Genomic DNA, 22,413 nt, shown 5'->3' on the forward strand with positions numbered 1-22,413 from the left:
ACTTTGTCTTTTGACTTCCCCCTTTTTTCAATATCGAGAGAAGGCACAGGTCTCTCGCAATTTAAAAAATCCTATTTGTCCTCAATTTTCCATCTAGAAAATGGCGTTTCCAATAAAATACATACTGGATCATACATTTCTACAATTATTGATACAAAACAAATATTAAAAAGAACCGTTATAATCGCGCAATGGGCGACGTATCCTATAAACTGTCAGGCGATGGGCGATGGCGATCCTGCTTCAATTTCTACGTCACTGTTCCCCCACGTCGTAGTTTACCCACATGTTGGTCGTCTCGCTGCCATGACAACCGTCGTAAACAAGGCTACGAAGTGAAGTGAAATACAAACTGATTTCTATCCGCGTCACTTGCTTATGCTATACGTTGTATGGTATGTACGAGGTTCATGTTCGCGCTCATCGAAGGCAATGTTTTTTTAGAAGGCGGTCACCCGTCAATATTTTGTTTATTTCTGCGTATAAAACAAACAAACACAAATACATTTTCAATATAGAATTATACTTAAATTATAACATTTTATAAAATTAAAAATAATTTTATGCACAGCCAAACGGAAATTTTAGGTGAAGCGGTGAGTCACTTGCATCACCTGGCGACCCGCCACCGGCTATTTCTGTGCAAAACTTCATGAAGATTGAAAATGGTCGATTGGGAGCGTTGTAGGCGAGCGGTTCACCCCTAAAAAAAGGCATGAACCGACTAAATTTTTAAAACAAAAACCTACAGAATGAAACTTTTTTTATTTTATAGTGTATTTTTCTGATAATTTACATTTTATTTATATTTTTCGGTGTGGTCAGTCAATTGTTATAAACAAAAAAATTGTAAAAAAAATTACTCGCCGAATGGCAATAAAATAATTGACCTATACCAAAAAAATATATCTTAAAGTGGGAAGATCTGCCGATTATTATGCTTTTTTAGAATTAAACTCTATTCAGTAGTTTTTGAGAAAAAAATTCCGAAAGTTTGTCGATTTCGTCACTTTTTTCATATTAAATTGTAAATATCTCGGAAACGAAGCATTTTTCGAATTTTTCGGCGAGTAATTTTTTTACAACTTTTTTGTTTATAACAATTGACTGACCACGCCGAAAAATATAAAAAAATATGTAAATTATCAAAAAAATACACTATAAAATAAAAAAAGTTTCATGCTACAGCAGTTTTTGTTTTAAAAATTTAGTTGGTTACCTTCATTTAAAAGCATCTTTTTAGGGGTGAACCACCGCCTATTGGGACAGTTGACATGGAATGACCCTAATATAAAAAAAATTCTCTGCCGATCAACAACACTTGCACTTTCTATTCGTTTTGAATATGAAATAAATTAGATATTACAACAAAATTAATAAATTATGAAAATATTTACCAAATAATTAAGATTTGACAATTTTTTCTCCTATTGTATATTTCAATATAACAATTCACTGTAGATTTTCTTTAAGAAAAATAATTAAATCTATACATTTGAATTGTCTGAAATAAAGCGAACTTTTTCCATACTTCCAACTTAATAATCACAAATATTTGACAACTAAATATTTTTGAAATGCTATTTGCCAGCCTATTCAATGTAGTAAAAATATATCAAATATGTCGGAGATGTCTTTCTCACGGACCGAGTCCTTCAGACTCTGGGGATTTCAAATACTTTACTAAAGACCTTTTTTAGCTTGTACCTAGATAAATAAAAATAGTTATTTANTCGGCGAGTAATTTTTTTACAACTTTTTTGTTTATAACAATTGACTGACCACGCCGAAAAATATAAAAAAATATGTAAATTATCAAAAAAATACACTATAAAATAAAAAAAGTTTCATGCTACAGCAGTTTTTGTTTTAAAAATTTAGTTGGTTACCTTCATTTAAAAGCATCTTTTTAGGGGTGAACCACCGCCTATTGGGACAGTTGACATGGAATGACCCTAATATAAAAAAAATTCTCTGCCGATCAACAACACTTGCACTTTCTATTCGTTTTGAATATGAAATAAATTAGATATTACAACAAAATTAATAAATTATGAAAATATTTACCAAATAATTAAGATTTGACAATTTTTTCTCCTATTGTATATTTCAATATAACAATTCACTGTAGATTTTCTTTAAGAAAAATAATTAAATCTATACATTTGAATTGTCTGAAATAAAGCGAACTTTTTCCATACTTCCAACTTAATAATCACAAATATTTGACAACTAAATATTTTTGAAATGCTATTTGCCAGCCTATTCAATGTAGTAAAAATATATCAAATATGTCGGAGATGTCTTTCTCACGGACCGAGTCCTTCAGACTCTGGGAATTTCAAATACTTTACTAAAGACCTTTTTTAGCTTGTACCTAGATAAATAAAAATAGTTATTTACTACTTAAGCTGTTTATTTATTTTTTTCGCCAGTTTTATGATGGCAAGCTTGGGTTCGGGGAGATCTAAGGGTCACTCAACGTAGCCGCGGTCAAGGATATATGGCATTCACCTTATAATTACCTTATAAGGAATCCCTAGGAGATAAAGAATTTGATTGGTTCCTTTAAGAATAATTTTGACCTGACGAGTGAAGGGAAGTATCCGAGGAGATACTGAGAGCAGTTACACTTGGGCATTTGAAGACGGAAGTACACTGCTATTCTGTCGACCGCGGATTCGTTATCGAGCCTCTGGTTGTTATCATAAACACCTCGAGTACATACGGTGTTCCTTATTATTTTGTGATGATGAGTGAAACGAACGGTGATGCTACTGCCCAACTTAGGTTTATGACTCCGACAAATATATAAAATGATTTAGCTAAACCAGAATTGAGATAAAACAACTTATTGCCTAGATCGATAATAAAAAATTTAACTTTCTTGAGAAAATAGTTATTTGGTCACAAATGATTAATTCGACACTATTATTTATTAATACATATTGAGTTCCAGTATCAAATATTTAGATTTTTTTTTATATGTATTGTCTCAATTTAAAAGCGGGGGCCGAAGCAAAATTTATGTTTTTTTTATATTTTTATAAACATTAGACAGAGCGTCCGTCCGTCCGTCTCTGTTTATCGATGGAATTTGAAATTACTAGTATAGAAGTATAATAATAAATACATATAAAAGGCTTATGTTTCAAATAGTCCACATGCGAAACTTATAATTAGAGCTGTTACAATCGGTCTGCTTTTATTGATATAATACAATACGATACGATACGATACCATNTATTATTATTATTATTATTATTATGAAACGTCTTTATTGTAGAAACACATAGCATACAAATAAACGGTAAAAAGTAGCAGCTCTACATTCATGACTAGAGCTGCCATTGGCGCCGTCAGTCAGCCACGCGAGCTGCCTAGCTGTCGGTTTAGTAGCAAATTTCCCTGTAATCGAACGATTTCTTTTATGTTTTTAGTTGTCTTTTGATGCATAATTATGTGTAATTATGTCGACAGAAGTTAGTGCTAAAAAACAGCAAAAAATTCATACTACACTGACGAAAAAAAAAAATACTATACTGACAAAAAAAAATTACCTGTAAGTAGCTATAAAATTATTAACATATAAAAACCATTCAGGAAAATAATGAGTTCTAAAAATACCTATTTAAGCTGCTCCCTTCGTTTATATGTTTTATTTTTTTATTTATTTTTTAATAAAATTAATAAGAAAAGCAAGCAGTAATAAATTATGTACCCAGGCCAGCATCACAGCTTTATCAGTAGTAAATTTGTGCAACAATGCGGCACTCAAGTACATGTCATAGAGACAGTTAAATAACGAATAAATACTTTCTTTTACTAAAAAATATAAACAATAATCGAATTCAGTATACCGTGCTTTCACCGTACAACGCTACATAGGGAATTAGCTTCGTTCGAATTCGTAAGTTCGAAAGGGTGGGGAGCGCTGGGTGCTGCAACCTGACTGATGTGAGATGTGGTTCTGTACTAGAGCTGGGTCGCTCATGAACGACTCGCACGAATGTGCCGGCACATAATCTTGTGCCGTGAACGAACGACTCGCAACGAAGGAGCTAATCGTTCATCGTTCATACCGGCACCTAATCTGTGACCGGCACTGAGCGAGCACTGGAGCACTCAACATTGAACGAGCCGAGCTCGATTGTTCCACTCCAGCTCCAGAGTCAGAGGTAAATACCACGACTCACGATTGGACTACATATTTGTGAATTCTCCATATAACGTTGACTGATTACCACGACAGAAATATAATTTAGGAATAAGTGAGCCGCAAATGTAAAAATAAATGTTTATTATTAGAATACTGTAGAATATTTTAATAGGACATATAATTGTTTAAAACTGCAATAAATTATTATCAAGATATTAAAAATAAAATAAAGTTTATTTCTCGTAGGTATAAATAAACGCAAAAATTATTAAATTAACAAAATCATCTCAAATACTGTTATAACCTAATAGTTAAAAAAAATGTTTGCAAATTATGTAGATACCTATTACAAATTATAATTTAAAAATATAATTTGGGACTTTTTCCCCTTGTAAACTACTTCGTTTAGAAGTAACAATTTGCCCTGCTTTGGAAAAAATCCTCTCACACTGAACAGATAATGCTACGACATGTAGTAAACAAGAGTTGTTAAATTATATAGAAAATAATAATACAGAGAAATAGTTTTTTTTTTAGGTGGAGTTTTCCCAGTTCTAAAAATAGAACATAAAACCGATTAGCCATCCTTATATATGAAGGCGAAGGAAGGTGTAAAGAATAGGGTCATTTGTAATAAACACGATTTTGTTACTTGTCAAACCATTTTCTGAATAAGTGCCACCTCCCACCAGTTGTGCATATTAGGCACAGCCACAACTCGAAAGAGCAGGAGTGAGCAAGAGACTAGTGTTTACTTGAGCAATTGTCAGCATANTAAAAATAAAATAAATCTAAAATTCGCCTTTAAAAATTTTTTCATGTAAATAACTAAGTCTTTTGCATGATTAACCTAATTTTCTGCTGCACATAAATTCCTGGCTTTTTTGTTAGTACATCCCTGTTTAGCGCAATAAAATTTCACTGAATACAATCCTGCCTTTCTATACCAAAAGTGGGGGATTTACGTCATTCAAGGTCCCTGAAAACAGACATCAGTGATCAAAGGTGCCGACAACGAGATATACTTCTGGTTGTTCTATCTTCTGTGCCACAGCGCCGCACGGTCACGCACAAAGAGATCGACATCCCCACCGCTGAAGCCGCACGAGTTTGACCGACGCACCTCCTATGTAGTGTTTTCCCGTGAAAGCACGGTATACCTAGTTGTATATGTGTAAAAACGTTTAAAATAAATATGAATAAACATAAAGTAACAAGTGTTAAACAGTGCACAATACACGCATAAAAAAACTGGCGAAAACCAGAAGACTCAATTTATGTTTGACTTAATCTTCATACTGACTTCATGTAACCTACCATTTGATATAGTAAATAATAAAACATTTAATTCCTACTGAAATAAATACAACCCCGAGTGTAAATTACCATGTCAGACCGGCTTGGAAGTAGATTACGTATTTAATTATGCAAATATTACATCAGATGTCGAACGGCCGTTCTCTTCAGATTAAGATATTTTATTACCGCCGTGAATAAGTTTCGCTGAAACAAGGGTAGAAACATACCTGATGATGCGATCTATAATGGATCCCATTCAGATTATGGAACCGATGACAACGATGCGTAAAACAATTTACGTGTTTCATAATGATCCAATGACAAATCTTATAATCATTGTTCACTTTATTTTATGTTGATGATCCGTACCTTTGGTGGGCGGCCAATTATGACAGTTCCACTTATAATGCCTAGTTTATTACGATTATTTTTGTGTTCGTATTGAAATTATCTAAATGTTCTTGTTTATTGCGCAGATTTTCCTTAATGTAACTGACACGGAACTTTTTTTTGTAGAAGATTAGTTAAAGTCCAAGTTAAAAATAATAAATTAAAATTGTTTTTGACGATAACTCACAAAACCAACTGTTTTTGTTTATTTCTTGGTCACCTAGTAAGGTTATTAAATTACATGTTTTCATAAAATAAAATCACAGTTTGTCCTACAATATTCAATGTATGTATTTATATATGTATCTTTACATTTTTTTAAACAAAATTTTTTATAACATATTATGGACTGGAAATATGAAGTCGTAGTATAACTAGTAATTCAGTTATAGGGTTATTTTTTATATAATTTTTTATATAATTTATTATCGGTTCTATAAAAATCTTAAGTGTGATATATAAATACACAACTTCGAAAAATTCGATGAAATGAAATTACGGCATTTAGAAATTTGTTAAATTGTCTTTTATTTTTTGAAAGTAGGTATTGTTGAATATTTTATCAAGAAATCTCACTAATGTTCTACTAAAGTCAAATTAATGTACCTATGTTTCAACGTTTTTTATTTTGTATCGTATTTTTTATCTGTGTGTGACATTACATTACATTGCATAGTCTTCTCGGTCTGCACTTCGCCTTTGGCTGTTGATTAATATATTCACCTTAATGATATGAGAATATTTAAGGGTGTGATTCTAAATGGAATATGTCCAAAAATGTTCCATTGCGAAAATACGGTGTTAAAATTTTAAGAAAAAGAAAGAAATTAATTAATATTTTCGAAACCGCTTGAGATATTTCAGTGATATTTAGTAAGTAGTGATAGTAAATAAAGGCGCATGTTTTTCAATTCAAATATAATTTTTAGCTCTAATAATATTTTTTTCCCACCCGCACAAACTTTATGGGAAATGGCTCCCGGTTAAATTGGCTGAATTTTTTATATGTTACGTATATGTTACGTATCTCGGCATCCTGAACAAATGTCTTCATGGGCGCGAAGCCCAAAACTCTACGAATTCCGAGATAAACCCACCTAACCCCTAGAAACCTACCAAACCACAAGCAGGCTAACTCACGTAACCCTAGGAACAGCGAGTTTAATCGCTTATTTTTCTTGAAATAATTAAATCCCACACCACAAACATGCTAGCTCGCCTACCCCCTAACTTTCCTAGGGGTTGATATGGTATACGGGGGCCTTCGCTGAGCCAGTGGCTACGCACTCAGCGAGAACCCTTTTCTGAACGCAAACGCGACGCGCTTCTTCAGCCACCTCAGTCCTCACGGGGACCGACCGGACGTAACCCCGACCTACGTCGCACAGTGTGCCCATTTGGACAAAATTTTGCCGACAGTACAAGACTAAACCGATTTTCATGAAAATTTTTTTGCATGTTTGTTATACCTTGAAAAATGACCAATGGGTGCGATAAATTTACTTTGTGACCTTTTGACCTTGATAAAATTCGAATTCATGAGACATCCATCCTGTTATGCATAAAATACGTTTTAAAAATAACTTCACAGACATTTTGGACCATACAATGCTCACGAAAAATTGTTCAAAGTTTTTTTCTGAGTTCTTATTATCTTTGTGACTTCAAGCCATATCACCAAGGTCATTTGAAGGTCAAAGGCGTATTTTATAGGCTAAATACTGTATATTCATAAGATAAGGATTCATCAAAAATTATTATGAAACGATATGAGTATCAGCCAGCAGCGACTCTACGTTCTTGCCTCAACATCCTGTATATATACAGGGTGGGCCATTAGTGTGAGAAAGTAAAATAACTCTCTTGTTACTCATAATACAGAAAAAAAGTTTATAAAAGTTATACAGAATGAAGAAAGCTAAACTACAAAATTAATTTGATACATACAGGGAGATGAGTAAAAACGGGACACGTCAAATATTACATTTTTTAAATGAACACCCTATATATATTTAAACATATGGATTTCCGAGAAAATTCTATATCTGGCAATATAAACAGTTTATCATTTTAGTGAGAGGTTGCCAAGTTATGTAGAAAATTTTTCGATTTTGGAAAAAAGTATGACCTCGAAGAAGTTGTATTAACTTTCAGCTACTAACACTGGGAACAAAATAATTAGTTAATGTCGATATTTTATACAGGGCATTTTTTATAATACGATCATTTTTAGAAAGTTTAAACAAGGCACATATCGGTCTACTTCAACGTTTATTAAGCATGTTCTATATCTAAAATTGTTAGTTTTTAAGAAAATTTCTGAAAAAAACACGTTTTTATTATTTTATAGAATACCACAAATAAATATTAACTAATAAAATTAACTCAAAATGGAATGATAAATTATGAACTGACAAGTTGACACAATGTGATTGTTTTTTTCCAAAGCCTTTTCGTGCGACCGAAAATTATAAAAATTAGGTTTTTCCAGAAATGTTACTATATCTTAAAAAGTAACATTTTCAGGTGTAGAACATACTTGATAAAAGTTGAAGTGGACTGATATGTGAATAAAATAGAACAATAAAATATAGGGTATTCCATTTGAAAAATTTTAGAAAATCAAGTTTGAACTGTCTTAAAATGATCGTATTATAAAAAATGCCCTGTACAAAATATCGATATTAGCTAATATAGGAGTATTTCCCTAACATTAGACGATAACTCTGTCAAATATGTTTGCTCCAAGTGTTAGTAGTTGAAAGTTAATACAACTTCTTCGAGGTCATGTTTTTCCCAAAATTCGAAGAATTTTCTACATAACTTGGCAGCCTCGCACTAAAATGTTAAACTGTTTATATTGCCATATATAGAATTTTCTCAAAAATCCATATGTTTAAAAATATATAGGGTGTTCCATTTAAAAATTGTAATATTTGGCGTGTGTCGTTTTTACTCATCGCCCTGTATGTTTCAAATGAATTTTTTACTTCAGGTTTTTTGATTCTGTGTAACTTTTATATAAACTTTTTTTCTGTATTATGAATAACAAGGGAGTTATTTTACTTTCTCACACTAATGGCTATAAAATACGCCTTTGACTTTCAAATGACTGGTGAATGGTGAAATGACTGGTGAAAATGAATGGTGATATGGTTGAAGTTGCAAAGATAATAGGAACTCAGAAAAAAACTTTGAACAGTTTTTCGTGAGCATTGCATGGTCCAAAATATCTGTAAAGTTATTTTAAAAACGTATTTTATGCACAACATGCTGGGTGTCCCACGAATTCAAATTTTATCAAGGTCAAAAGGTCACAAATTAAATTTATCGCACCCATAGGTTATTTTTTAAGGTATAACAAACATGCAAAAAAATTTTCATGAAAATCGGTTTAGTCTTGCACTGTCGGCAGAATTTTGTCCAAATGGGCACACTGTGCGTCGTGCCGGCGGAGCACGAAGCAAGTTGATTTTTTTTTAAGGATTCGTCTTCTTGTTTGGGCCTACTCGCTTCCTCGAGGACGTCTTACTGTAGCACCCCGTCGTAGGAACGGCGGCACTGGCTTGATTCTTCTAGGACTTCGGGTTGATGCCGGCGTCAGACCCAGTGCAAAGCTTCACGGTGTGTTGCTCCTATTCTCGCTTCTGTGTTGCCAGACAGCCGTAATTCCTTGCAGGCGCTCGGCAACGGCTGAAAAACTCCACTGATTAAATCCCTTCGTTGTGGCACGCGCTTGCCCGAATTATTAGTTTATAGTCCGCAATAAAAATTACAGACTTCGAATTCTTTTATTATAGGGGCTGACCTCCCAGAAGTCAAACCACCTGCACCTGCTTTCCCTTGTGAAGTTGTAGCGAATTTTTTTAAAGAATCAATTGTTGGCCGGTGCTCAGACAACTGACTCCTGGTATACCTCAGTCACGCGAATAAAATAGAAAAATAAAAATAACCGCGAACTGAGAGGCGGTTGATAAAAGTTGAAAGTCGACCGTCGTGCGTCCGCACTCTAACTCGACTTGACTTTCTCTGTCCAGAGCAAGTGTCCGAGGCGGAGTATTTTTTAAATGCTCGGTCGAAGGGACGCGCGACCCTTCGACCAATGGCATTCAAGCAAACCTCGCGAAATTTGCCCGCGGCGACATAACCCATCTAACCCCTAGAAACTACCCCTATCAAACCACAAGCAGGCTAACCCACCTGACCCTGGGAACAGCGAATTTAATGGCTTATTTTTCTTGAAATAATTAAATTTCACACCACAAGCTTTGGCTTCGCGCCCATGAAGACATTTGTTCAGGACGCCGAGATACGTAACATACAAAAGCCATTCAGCCAATTTAACCGGAAGCCATTTCCCATAAGGTTTGTGCGGGGTCCTTTATTTTTTAAATTCCCGTTCATTTCGAAAAATAAGAGCTCTCTTGTTGTTCATTACACGCAGGTGCCAACTTGTAATGTATTTAATTGTTGTTTTTAAATTATTAATAATTCTGTAAGTTTTTTAAACGGCGCACCCCTGAAGAAAAACTCAAGAGAGCTCTTATTTTTCGAATTGAACGGGGATTTCAAAAATAATTTTATTTGGGAAAAAAAAACATTGACGTACCATTTTTTTTTTCTTTAAAAATACCAAAGTCAGTGCTCGTACGCACGCCACTATTGGAGCTAAAAATTATATTTGTGTTGAAAAACATGCACCTTTGTTAACTATCACTACGTACTAAATATCACTGAAATATCTCGGTTTCGAAAATATTAATTATTAATTTCCTTAAATTTTAACACCCCGTATTTTCCCTACTGAACATTTTTGGGCCATAGTTTATAAAGCAAACTATCATTAATTTGCCATGTAGTATCACACTCTTAAATATTCGCATATCATTAAGAAACACCCATAAATAGACATATAGAAATAAATCTCATTTTCAAAGATTGACAATTTTAATTAGCATTTGTAATTCTTAAGAACTAAATAAATACCTACTTAATAATAATAAAATAAATATTTTTTATTTTGCCATACAGTTTATTTATTTATTTGCCATACGTAGATTTTTTAAAACAACGAATATTTAGTTGCAGCATTTAGCACTTTTTTGGCTGGGTCTAACGCTGCTAAATTTTGTATGACTAATTACACCTATTATTTGGACCAGAACATGCGAAAAAATTATTAGAATGATGTTTATGTGTCAGTTCGATGATGAAATGAAATGTAAATTCGTATTATCTGTTAAACATCACTTAAGACAATGTAAAAAATTGAAAGAATCTCAGGATGTGCCTACTTGCCAATTAAGAAATATTGAGTATAAAAAGCTTTGCAATGAAAATGATGTTTGTAGTCATCACAAATCAACAAAAATGAAGGTGTCGGTAAGGAAACGGTAGTGAGAAATAAGAAGTGAATTTTAATGAAAAATGTTTTTAGGTATTCTTACTATTCGTTTCTCTATTTTTGGCAACTAACTGTTTATCGTACCCGCAAAGAACAGATCCAGTCAGATATACAAATAACCATAGTGCCTCAAAAATTGTAAGCCACGAAAATAATATTGGATTTGGAAATTATAACTTTTCGTAAGTATAATAATTTTTGGCTAACATATAGACCTTAAGAAAATAAAACGACTTTTTTCCTATGGTCCACGTCTCTTGTTTGTTTTTAATCAGATTTTTGAGAGTGCAGACTATACGTCACTATTATTAGTATTTTATCATCAACAAATTTTGATTATTGGTTAAAGGTCGCTTGTTACTATCTCTCTCTCTCTAATTTACGTTACAACTTCATTAAAGTTAGACCTTTGTAGCATATTATATTATATATTATACTGTAAATGTTCATTTTAATTAAAAAGGCACTCATATAAAAATAGTGAACATTTGCCGTATTTGAGAAAAACTTAACTGATTGTCTCAAAGTTAACCAGTTTCTTAATGTAGATACATGGTATCCCGAAACAAATATTTCATATACTTCAGGGGTGGTCTCCTTCGATGGAAATAAAACGATTTAGATCAAGTCACCCTTGTATAGTTTTTAAAATTGTAGTAAGCATATCTTAAAAATTTATTTCATTTCTTGATGTGCCAAAAAATTGCTTGCTCTACATTGATCTATACTCATCCAAGGAAGCTGCTTTCGATTACTAGCCCGTTAAATATAATCATTTTGTGGAATATGTAACATAAAGTTTAAGTAAATTTTACTTCAAAATAGAGCAATCAATCGAATGATAAAAGTGCATCTTTTGATTTTAGAATGGAATAAAATGTGTAATTTATTAATTAAACAGTGAACATAGTATATTTCAGTCTTTTTTAATTTTAGCAGTGGGCAGAAAGCCCTGATATAATATTGCTGCTGCTGGTATATAGAAAAACTGATGTTTTTGGGAATGTAGTCAACAATGCTAAAGGTAGTATATTAAGAACTCTCTGTGTTTGTTGTGAAGCTTTCGGAAATGTTTATTTCCTTATACAAAAATAAAAAAAATCATTTTATAATTCGTTTAATGTTGTAATGACTGCAAAATTGTTTTAAATAATATGACTATACTTATGTTTTAATATTAAGTGAATGGACAACATTTGTACAATGTTTCTTGTATATCTCGGTTTTGATAGTTTTTTTATAATTCAATCTCATGTTTTATGACTTGAGAAAGAAAATAAACATTTCCGAAAGCTTGACAATAAACACAGTGTTAATATACTAGCCCTTAGCACTGTCGACTGCATTTGCAAATACATCACTGGTTTTTGTCTTAACTAGTCAGTCAAGATTACCTTTCTTGCTACATATACAGGGTGTTTGTAAATAAGTGCGAAATATTTTAAGGGTTGGTTGCCGAAGTTATTTTGTGAAATAAGTTCATATAAACGTATGTCGAAATATGCTTCGTTTCCGAGATACAGAGTGTTTAAATTTTAATTTTTTATTTATTTTTATTAATTATTTCAAAGAGATTTAAAAATATTGATTCGAAATTTAATGGTTGTATTGTATTTGGAAATATTGACAGCACCCTACCATATAATGTAGATCTGTAGAAATTAAAAATACACAACGTGCAATAAAATATGTTTTATTTTTTTTTCTCAAAAACGGTGCATCCTACGAAAAAAAGAGACCAATTTCATTCAGAATTGATGGCGGATTTTTTAAAAAAATATCAAAACCCCCAAACCACCCCCAATAAATGCACATTTATCCCTCCAAAGCATTTTTCAAATTTCGAGTCAACATCTTTAAAACTCTGAAATAATTAATAAAAATAAATAAAAAATTAAAATTTAAACACTGTATATCGGAAACAAAGCATATTTCAACCTACGTTTATTTGAACTTTTTTTCACTAAATATAACTTCGGCAACCACCCCCTAAAATATTTCGCACTTATTTACAAACACCCAGTATATAGGGTTCTTCACGGTAAATGGCCTATTAAACATTTCAGAGAACCAAAGACAATACGACTGAAATTTTGTTTACGGGGATTATCAGATATGTTCTCTTCAATGCAAATAATGCTCAATCAACCAAAATTTAAAATTATAACATTCTTTCAACTTCACTCCAAAGATAATAAAATTATCTGATAATGCATTTATTAGTTATTTGAAATTATTTATGTGCGCTATTCTTTAAAAACTATAGCAACATAAAAAGAAACAGAGAAAAATTTTAAGAAAACCAACCGAAATAATTTTATTAATTGTTTTGTTTCAGTTGCAAAATACCATAAAAAATCAAAATCAAAATCATAGAAATACAGCTAATAATTCCGATTCATAGTGAATATTCCATGGATATAAAATAAATTCAAAACACTTGATACTTGTAGAATACTGAATGACAGTACCAATATTTGTCTTTCAAGGCACATTTGATGATATTTTTAAGAAGGGAAGAAAACCGCAAATATCTGAGAAAATTGAAACTGTAACTCCTGCAATGCCTATATCGGTGAAAACAGAATTTGATTTTCTATAACATGGTGCAAGAAAATACAGCGTGTTCCATTTGAATTTAAAAAGTTTTGTCCATTTTAAGTTTTCAAAATACGACGTAAAAAATGGAACACTTAGTATAATTTTCTTAGGTAATTTTGATAGTAGAGCTAGTGCATATAATGTTCTTTCAATGTTCCGAAAAGCAAATGAAAGCTTCCAGAACGAAGAAAGATATAAGGAATTTTCAAAACAATTGCATCAGTCAAAATATTTATAAAATGTCGATTATCTCGAAAACGGTTAGGTACAGGGAAGCTTTAACATTTTTGACTTATTTTTATTCTATCTTGTCGATAATGCAATAATATATAGGGTGTCCCATTTAAAATAACGAAGTTGATAGCTACTTCCAGTATAACCGGAAGTGCTATGTTGATGGCATTATTTTCATTAAACAGAGCATATCTGATAACCCTCGTACACATTTCAGAGTCAAATTTCTCCGAAACTTTTAATAGGCCACTCACCGTGAAAAACCAGTATATACAGGATATTCCACCTAAGAGGGATGCTTCTGTAACTCTAACTGTAAAATTTATAAAAAAAATGGTCTTAATAAAAGTTGCCTGGAATCATGTGGGCTATGTAAAGAAAACATTTTTAGCTTTACAGGGTGTTCCATTTCGCGTGGGTGCTACATAACTTTGTTATTTTAAATGGAACAAACACCCTGTTTATATATATTATTTCATTTTTGAATTCATTGGGTAATATTAGGTTGAGTTTATTAAATGTACATGGTGTTTAAAACTTCCCGTTTTCGGGATATTCCGTTGATTTTGAAAAAAAAATCACGATTTCAGCTCTCTAAATGAGACTAGATAGCATCTAAACCGTAAGAGTTAGAATGCTGCAGTTTTCACAGTTCGTTTTGGCATAAATTACTATATCTTGTAATCTCTGTGCAAAACGTGTATCTTATTCAGACTCGGAAATACTGAGACCTACGTTTAATAATTTTACGAGTTGAAAAACTTTTTTTTTTCAAATGGAATGACCCATATTAATTGTCATGGGTAAATGCAAAATTGAATGCCCTTTCGACTGATATAAGGTTGTCCACACTTATCTTTAACAGTTTTCCAGAAAAATCAGGTTCTTTTCTAAAGTCCGAAAAAGTAGCTATGTAACAGCATCAAGAAGGCCGTGCAAAACCACTTTTCTCTCACATTTTATCAGGACTGGGACTATCAGTGTCAATATGGCATGTTTAAAAAGTTGTTTGACAAACAAAAGTAAACCACTAACAACAACTAAAACCAAACGCAAAACGAAACAAACTGAAACTGGGAACACAACAAGGAGAAGAATACTTAAACCGCTAATTGACATCAATTGCTCGAAGTTCCCTCCATTTTAATTAATACACAAAATTCGGTGTTTAAAAGACTGTTCGACATTGAAATAAAATGCTATTGTAATGCGCTGTAATTGTAATCTGCGGTTGTTGGTGTTGTAACGTAAACTTTGTTTTTTATAAACCCCCATAAAAAGAAGTCGCAACTTGTCATATCTGGACAACTTGAAGGCCAACTCACTTGTCCCCCGCGCCCAATCCATCTGTTGGGAAAAGATTCGTGTAAAAACTGACGAACTGCAGCGGTATTGTGAGGAGGAGCAATATCATTCTACGAAGTCTAGCTAAAGGAATCTTCTACAGTGTTTGTTAAAAAGTTTAAATAAACTGCTCCAGTTAGATGCTGGTCAAAAAAGAATGGTCCAATGACATGGGTTCCCAAAATTGCTCCCCACACGTTCAAACACCATCGTTTGCTATGAGTTGTCTGGAATTGGTGAGGATTTACTGGGTCATGATAATGGCAATTATGACTATTAACGAAACCATTTTTATGAAAAGTAGCCTCATCGGAGAACATGACCCGTTTAAAAAAATTATTGTCTTGATTTAACATCTCAGGTGCCCACTGACAAAACTCCAGTCTCCGCTGAAAGTCTACTTTTAGTAACTCTTGGTGTAATTGGAAGCGATAAGAATGTGCTGTGTTGTGCTTTTGTAAAATCCTATGTATCGACGTTGTACTAATACAATTGCAAGGCCTTCTTGACGCTGCGCTGTTATATAGCTACTTTTTCGGACTTTAGAAAATAACCTGATAAACTGTTAGAGATAAGTATGGACAACCATCAGTCGAAAGGGCATTCAATTTTACATTCACCCATGACAATTAATATGGGTCATTCCATTTGAAAAAAAAAGTTTTTCAACAAGTAATATTAATAAATGTAAGTCTGAGTATTTCCGAGTCTGAATGACGTACACGTTTTCACAGATGAAAATAAGAGATTTATGCCAAAATGAACTGTGAAAATTGCAGGTTTCTAACTCTTACGGTTTATCTAGCCTTATTTAGGGAGCTGAAATCGTGATTTTTTTCAAAAACAACTGATTATCTCGAAAACGATAAGTTTTAAACAACATGTACATTTAATAAACTCTACCTACTACTAACCAATAAATTCAAAAACGCAATAATATACAGAGTATTCCATTTAAAATAACAAAGTTATGTAGCGCCCACGCGAAGTGAATCATCATGTATGTATGTAAGTATACATATTACATTTGATAATATTACGTTGATTTTTCTTTTTTAGTCATAGAATAAGAAATAAATTACATAATATTAAAAAATAAAACTATGTAGGCAATCTAAAGGGTGTTTCCCTTTAAATTATTTAAAGTGAAAAGTAGGGCGGTGAAAAAAGGCTCTTCAGTATTCCTTATACTTGATTTGTTTCAAAAATTTTTATTCGTAAATATATTCAGAGTGGTATTTTTCATTAGGGTTACAGATTATTTTTGTAAAATTTTAGTTATGAAACCAGCGATGGATCCCATAGAGAAGAACAAGCAGAATTAAAAAATCCCGGAACTGAAAATGAAGCACTGGCAGTTCACGGATCTTATACTTATGTAGGAACTGACGGAGTGACATACAAGGTTACTTATGTTGCAGATGAAAATGGTTACAGAGCCTCTGGAGAACACATTCCTAAAAATTAATTTGTTATTCTTAAATCATGTTGTGGTTTTATCATATTAAAATATAAATGTTATATGCTTATCTCGTTTTTATTGTTTGAGTTTAAACAATTAACTGAATTCTTATTATTTTACTATCTACAATAATTAATTCTATGTGATTTAATATCATAGGATATATTCAATACGATCATTCTAATTTTTGTTATTGTAATTCCACATTGCGTAAAAAACTCAAAGACGCAAGGCGTTTGAGAAAACAACGAATGGAGTGGTCTACAACTATTTTACGTATTAATAAGTCGCAGCCATAAAAAACCGTCTAACTTTTGTATTTTACATACAGCAAGTTAATTTAATTTTTTGTTTATTCTTAATATAATGTCATCTACAACATCGAACAGTATACACAATGAATTATTATTTGTTTTCCATCTGGCAATTGCTTATTTTCGCGAATGTGACGATAAGCATACAATACCTCTATAACTGCTATAGATACAGATTTAACACTGGTAGAGATTAATATTTTTTAATATAATTTCTGTTTGGATATTGCTACACCTAAATACCTACACCCATACGTTTCATACATATTTTTTATTTGGCTTGATTTGAAGAAGCCCAGTTAATTAAACTGCTATCGGATGGTATTATTTCGGTGTAAAATAACACATAATAACAAATTATTTCGGCAATTTGGAACAAACCGGATGTTTTCATTTTATTTTATCATTTTGTTAAGATGTTCATAATTCATTAAGTTTTATGATAAAACAAGAAACACGAAAAGACTGATCTGTAAAAAAATAATTGTTTTTAATGGATAAATTCATTATAAAATATACTCTCTGAACATAATTATTGAGCAGTCAATATATAAAATATAAAAATTATTAACAATTAATTAGTTTCAAGTTGCTGACGATGGATGAAACTTCTTTTTATATAACCTTCACATTTCATGTAAACATACAAATATACAGGGTCGGAAAGTCCCCATGGCTCATCGGCCGTTACGTGAGAGCGATAAAGAAAGTCATAGAAATTCGTGTGATAGAGAAAGATGGCTATAATGAAAGCGTCTAATAGTCACCGCCCATTTCGCCCTTCCACAAATAAGATCCACTTCTTAAAAGTTCTGCTCTCCTGATTTTCGGCTTTAGCGTCATTATTGTATATATATTGAATTATAGTTTTCTAAAGTTTTATCACTTTTTGTTAATAATTGACATTTTTACAGCATCTTTAAAAAATTGACGTTTTATACCGTTTTTTCAATATCGCGGCTTTGTTATTGCAAATTTTGTAATCGGACCACCGCCATTTTGTAACTATTTTTATTACGAACAAAATTATGTCCTAAGCATTTTTTCGTACAAAGTCATCCTGCTGAATTATTTAAAGAAAACTACTAAAAAAAAATTTTCACAATTANTATATATATTATTATATAAGATCATCGAATTGAGGTAAACCAAATTACTGCTGCTTTTCCATTTCATTATAAAGTGCTCTCTTTTTAATTTGTGCATTTTAGGGCTCAAGCAAATTTTGTCCAGTAATTTATGTGATTGTCTCTAGCTACCTATGATGACCCTGAATTCATTAAACTTAATAATACTGAGGTTTCATTATGTGTAATTTATTTATTCACAAAAAAAAACAACAAATCAAACATAAAACAATCAATTTTATTCAGTCTGATGATTGATTTACCTAATACTGAGGTTGTGCATAATTTTGAGCATGCTCATAGTCAGCTTGCTGCTCATAATCAACTTGTTGTTCGTACTCAATTTGTTGTTCGTTGTCTTGGTTATGAGTGTTAATTATTTTCTGTATTTCTTCTGGAATAGAAGGTGGAGTGGGTAAATGTGCTCCTTGGGGTTGGAAACCATTCTCGTCAGCGACATAGCTAAGGGTAATAGGATGGCCGTGTTCATCGTGGTATGTTATCGAACCCTGCTGAACTAGAGTTTCATGTTTTTTATCACCTTTGTTCTTAATATAGCCTGATTCTTGAGCGTGAATTCCATTACCGGTTTCATAACTGAAAGACAAAGTTATTAAGAGAAAAGGATATTTAAAATAATTAACAAAATGTATTTACAATAGGAAGTTTTAGTTTCTCGTGATTTCAAAGTAATACTTAATAGAAACAGTTGAAACATGCATTTCGGAGACAAAAATAAAACTTGCGTTATTTAAATAGTTTGAGTTTCTTCTGAAGAAATGATCGATGTACCTCATGAAATGTCAGGTCTACACTGACTATACCGACGATGCGCCAACAAACCTAGAAATTGTTCAACCACCGTGTCTCGAAAATGATTCGAATTAAGAAAATAGTGAAATATACAATTTTAAACATCCCCATGTTTCATATAAAATTTCTTCATCCTGGCTTTCCTTCAAAAATTACAGCCACTCTTAGATGGATGCAGAAGTAAGTAGGTACCTATATACACAATATACAGGATACAAGCCTGTAACTTCTTTATTTTTTGGCCGATTAATTTCTTTTTACAATGTATGGTAAAAAAAACTCTATCTAACACATCATGAAGTGCTCGTCTAAAGGTGTATCGAATTTTTTGAAACTTGGCCATAAGAATAAGTAATCTGTTTTTTTTTTGAAAAAAAAACACTATTACCAATTAGCTGTTTTAAAGTCCAAAAACGCGCCCTAGTTGGCCGCGGATTGCATTAATAAAATCACAGTTAGATAGTTTTTTTTATCCTACATCCTAATTTTTTTTTTTAAATCGGCTACAAAATAAAGAAGTTACAAGCTTATATTAAATTTAAGCGCGACATCATGAAGTGCTAGCCTGAAGATATATCGAATTTGATGAAACTTGGTGATAAGACGCTGATCTGTTTTTTGGAAAAAAAATAGCTAATACCAATTAGCTGTTTTGACGTCAAAAAACGCGTCCTAGTTGGCCGTGTATTCTTTAATAAAAATAGCAATATCACAGTTAGATGGAGTTTATTTTTACTCTACATATAAGAAAAATTTTTGAAATCGGCCAAAAATAATTAAGTTACAGTCTTGTATCACATTTAAGCGCAGCACCCTGTATATTTCTAACGGTTGTTATACCGTCATATTACATATATGAGAAAAACTGAGTTATCAGGTTGAACTGCATCTGAAATTGTTTAAGTCTCGACTATTCGATTCCTGTTTTGGACCTAGTTTCAAGAGTTTAAAATTAATTAAATTTTGCAGGAAAAAGGAAGGGATGACCGAGGTCACACCTCGGATCGAACTGTCGGGTATCTCTAAGGAGCATGTTAGATAGCCTGTGAGAGCCTCGATCTACCTACTCTCCAAACCGTACTGCCAATCGTCTCCAAGCCCTCAATCTGCCTACTCCTTGCAGAGATCTCAAGAGAGAAAACTAAAATGTATCAAATTAATTTAAATCAAATCTAAAAATGTTCCTAAAACCAATCTAAATTAATATGCTTTCAGGCACCAGCATATAGGTATAGTAATAATACAAATTTTATTAAAAAAAAAGGCCAAACCCAAGACACCCACATATCATTTGCGAAGGAATTCGATGCGCAGAACACGATCCTGCAATCAAAATTCATGACTTGCCTATGAATTTCGGAAAAAATGAAATTTTTGGGTGAAAGCGCCCAAATATGGATCCAAACTGATTTTTTCCTAAATTTTGTCCAAATATATCAGTTTTGTAGTATTTTAAGACGCTGACACGATGTCACTACTAAAATTTACCCATGACCTTTATATTTCTCAGAAAAACCACTATTTGTGTGAAAAGTGGCTCAAATATGGATCAAAATAGATTTTTTCCTAAATTTTGTCGAAACATCATTTTTATAATATTTTAAAGAACTGAACACGATGCCACTACTAAAATTTACCCATGGCCTTTATATTTCTCAGGAAAACCACTATTTGGGTGAAAACTGGCCCAAATATGGATCAAAATAGATATTTTCCAAAATTTTGTCGAAACATCATTTTTATAATATTTTGAAGAGCTGAACACGATGCTACTACTAAAATTTACCCTAGGCCTTTATATTTCTCAGAAAAAACACTATTTGTGTGAAAACTGGCCCAAATATGGATCAAAATAGATTTTTTCCTAAATTTTGTCGAAACATCATTTTTATAATATTTTGAAGAGCTGAACACGATGCCACTACTAAAAGTTATCCACGACCTTTATATTTCTCAGAAAATTCACTATTTGGGTGAAAACTGCACCAAATATGGGGCAAAACTGATTTTTTTTTTTTTCAATTTTGTCCAAATATGTCATTTTCGTGGTATTTTGAGGCGCTGAACATGATGCGATCAGTAAAATTTACCCATGCCTCGATATTTCTCAGAAAGTCCACTATTTGGTTGAAAACTGGCCAAAATACAATACAAATATATTTGAACCAAATTTAGGGAAAAAATCAGTTTTAACCCACATTTGGGCCAGTTTTCACCCAAATAGTGGATTTTCTGAGAAATTTAATTATGAAAAGTAATTAAACTAGCTCGCCAAACTTTAATGTCGGATTCTATATCACAAATGAACAAAAAAAAAGTTGCCTATTTATCTGGAAACGTTTTGTTTTCGATATACCGGGTGTGCAAAATTAATGAAATCATGTAGGTATGTAGGTGGTACAAATAATTACTATTTTTCGTTAAATAACGTGAAGTAATCACGTTTTTAATAATTATTATTATTGTTATTTCAAATATAATTTGATGTTTTCACACTTTAAGTAACAATTATTATTATTATTATTATTATTATTATTATTATTATTATTATTGTTATTGTTATTGTTATTGTTATTGTTATTGTTATTGTTATTGTTATTGTTATTGTTATTGTTATTGTTATTGTTATTGTTATTGTTATTGTTATTGTTATTGTTATTGTTATTGTTATTGTTATTGTTATTGTTATTGTTATTGTTATTGTTATTGTTATTGTTATTGTTATTGTTATTGTTATTGTTATTGTTATTGTTATTGTTATTGTTATTGTTATTGTTATTGTTATTGTTATTGTTATTGTTATTGTTATTGTTATTGTTATTGTTATTGTTATTGTTATTGTTATTGTTATTGTTATTGTTATTGTTATTGTTATTGTTATTGTTATTGTTATTGTTATTGTTATTGTTATTGTTATTGTTATTGTTATTGTTATTGTTATTGTTATTGTTATTGTTATTGTTATTGTTATTGTTATTGTTATTGTTATTGTTATTGTTATTGTTATTGTTATTGTTATTGTTATTGTTATTGTTATTGTTATTGTTATTGTTATTGTTATTGTTATTGTTATTGTTATTGTTATTGTTATTGTTATTGTTATTGTTATTGTTATTGTTATTGTTATTGTTATTGTTATTGTTATTGTTATTGTTATTGTTATTGTTATTGTTATTGTTATTGTTATTGTTATTGTTATTGTTATTGTTATTGTTATTGTTATTGTTATTGTTATTGTTATTGTTATTGTTATTGTTATTGTTATT

The 22,413-nt window shown here is 31.6% G+C and overlaps 2 protein-coding genes across 2 annotated transcripts; one reads left to right on the plus strand and one right to left on the minus strand.

Moving 5' to 3' along the window:
• The first annotated feature begins 11,218 nt into the window (after window positions 1-11,218).
• Window positions 11,219-16,899, plus strand: LOC108915292 (endocuticle structural glycoprotein ABD-5-like). Its single transcript, XM_018721281.1, has 3 exons — window positions 11,219-11,230; window positions 11,286-11,434; window positions 16,710-16,899. The coding sequence occupies exons 1-3, from the start codon at window positions 11,219-11,221 to the stop codon at window positions 16,897-16,899; spliced, it is 351 nt and encodes a 116-aa protein (XP_018576797.1).
• A 1,657-nt stretch (window positions 16,900-18,556) lies between these two features.
• LOC111692802 (endocuticle structural glycoprotein SgAbd-2-like) lies at window positions 18,557-19,131 on the minus strand. The gene is made up of 2 exons (XM_023456922.1): window positions 19,127-19,131; window positions 18,557-18,931 (listed from the first exon to the last, which is right to left on the minus strand). The coding sequence occupies exons 1-2, from the start codon at window positions 19,129-19,131 to the stop codon at window positions 18,598-18,600; spliced, it is 339 nt and encodes a 112-aa protein (XP_023312690.1). The 3' UTR covers window positions 18,557-18,597.
• Between the last annotated feature and the right edge of the window lie 3,282 nt (window positions 19,132-22,413).

The sequence above is a fragment of the Anoplophora glabripennis genome, unplaced genomic scaffold, assembly GCF_000390285.2.
Source record: "Anoplophora glabripennis isolate ALB-LARVAE unplaced genomic scaffold, Agla_2.0 scaffold1447, whole genome shotgun sequence".
Lineage (NCBI taxonomy): Eukaryota > Metazoa > Arthropoda > Insecta > Coleoptera > Cerambycidae > Anoplophora > Anoplophora glabripennis.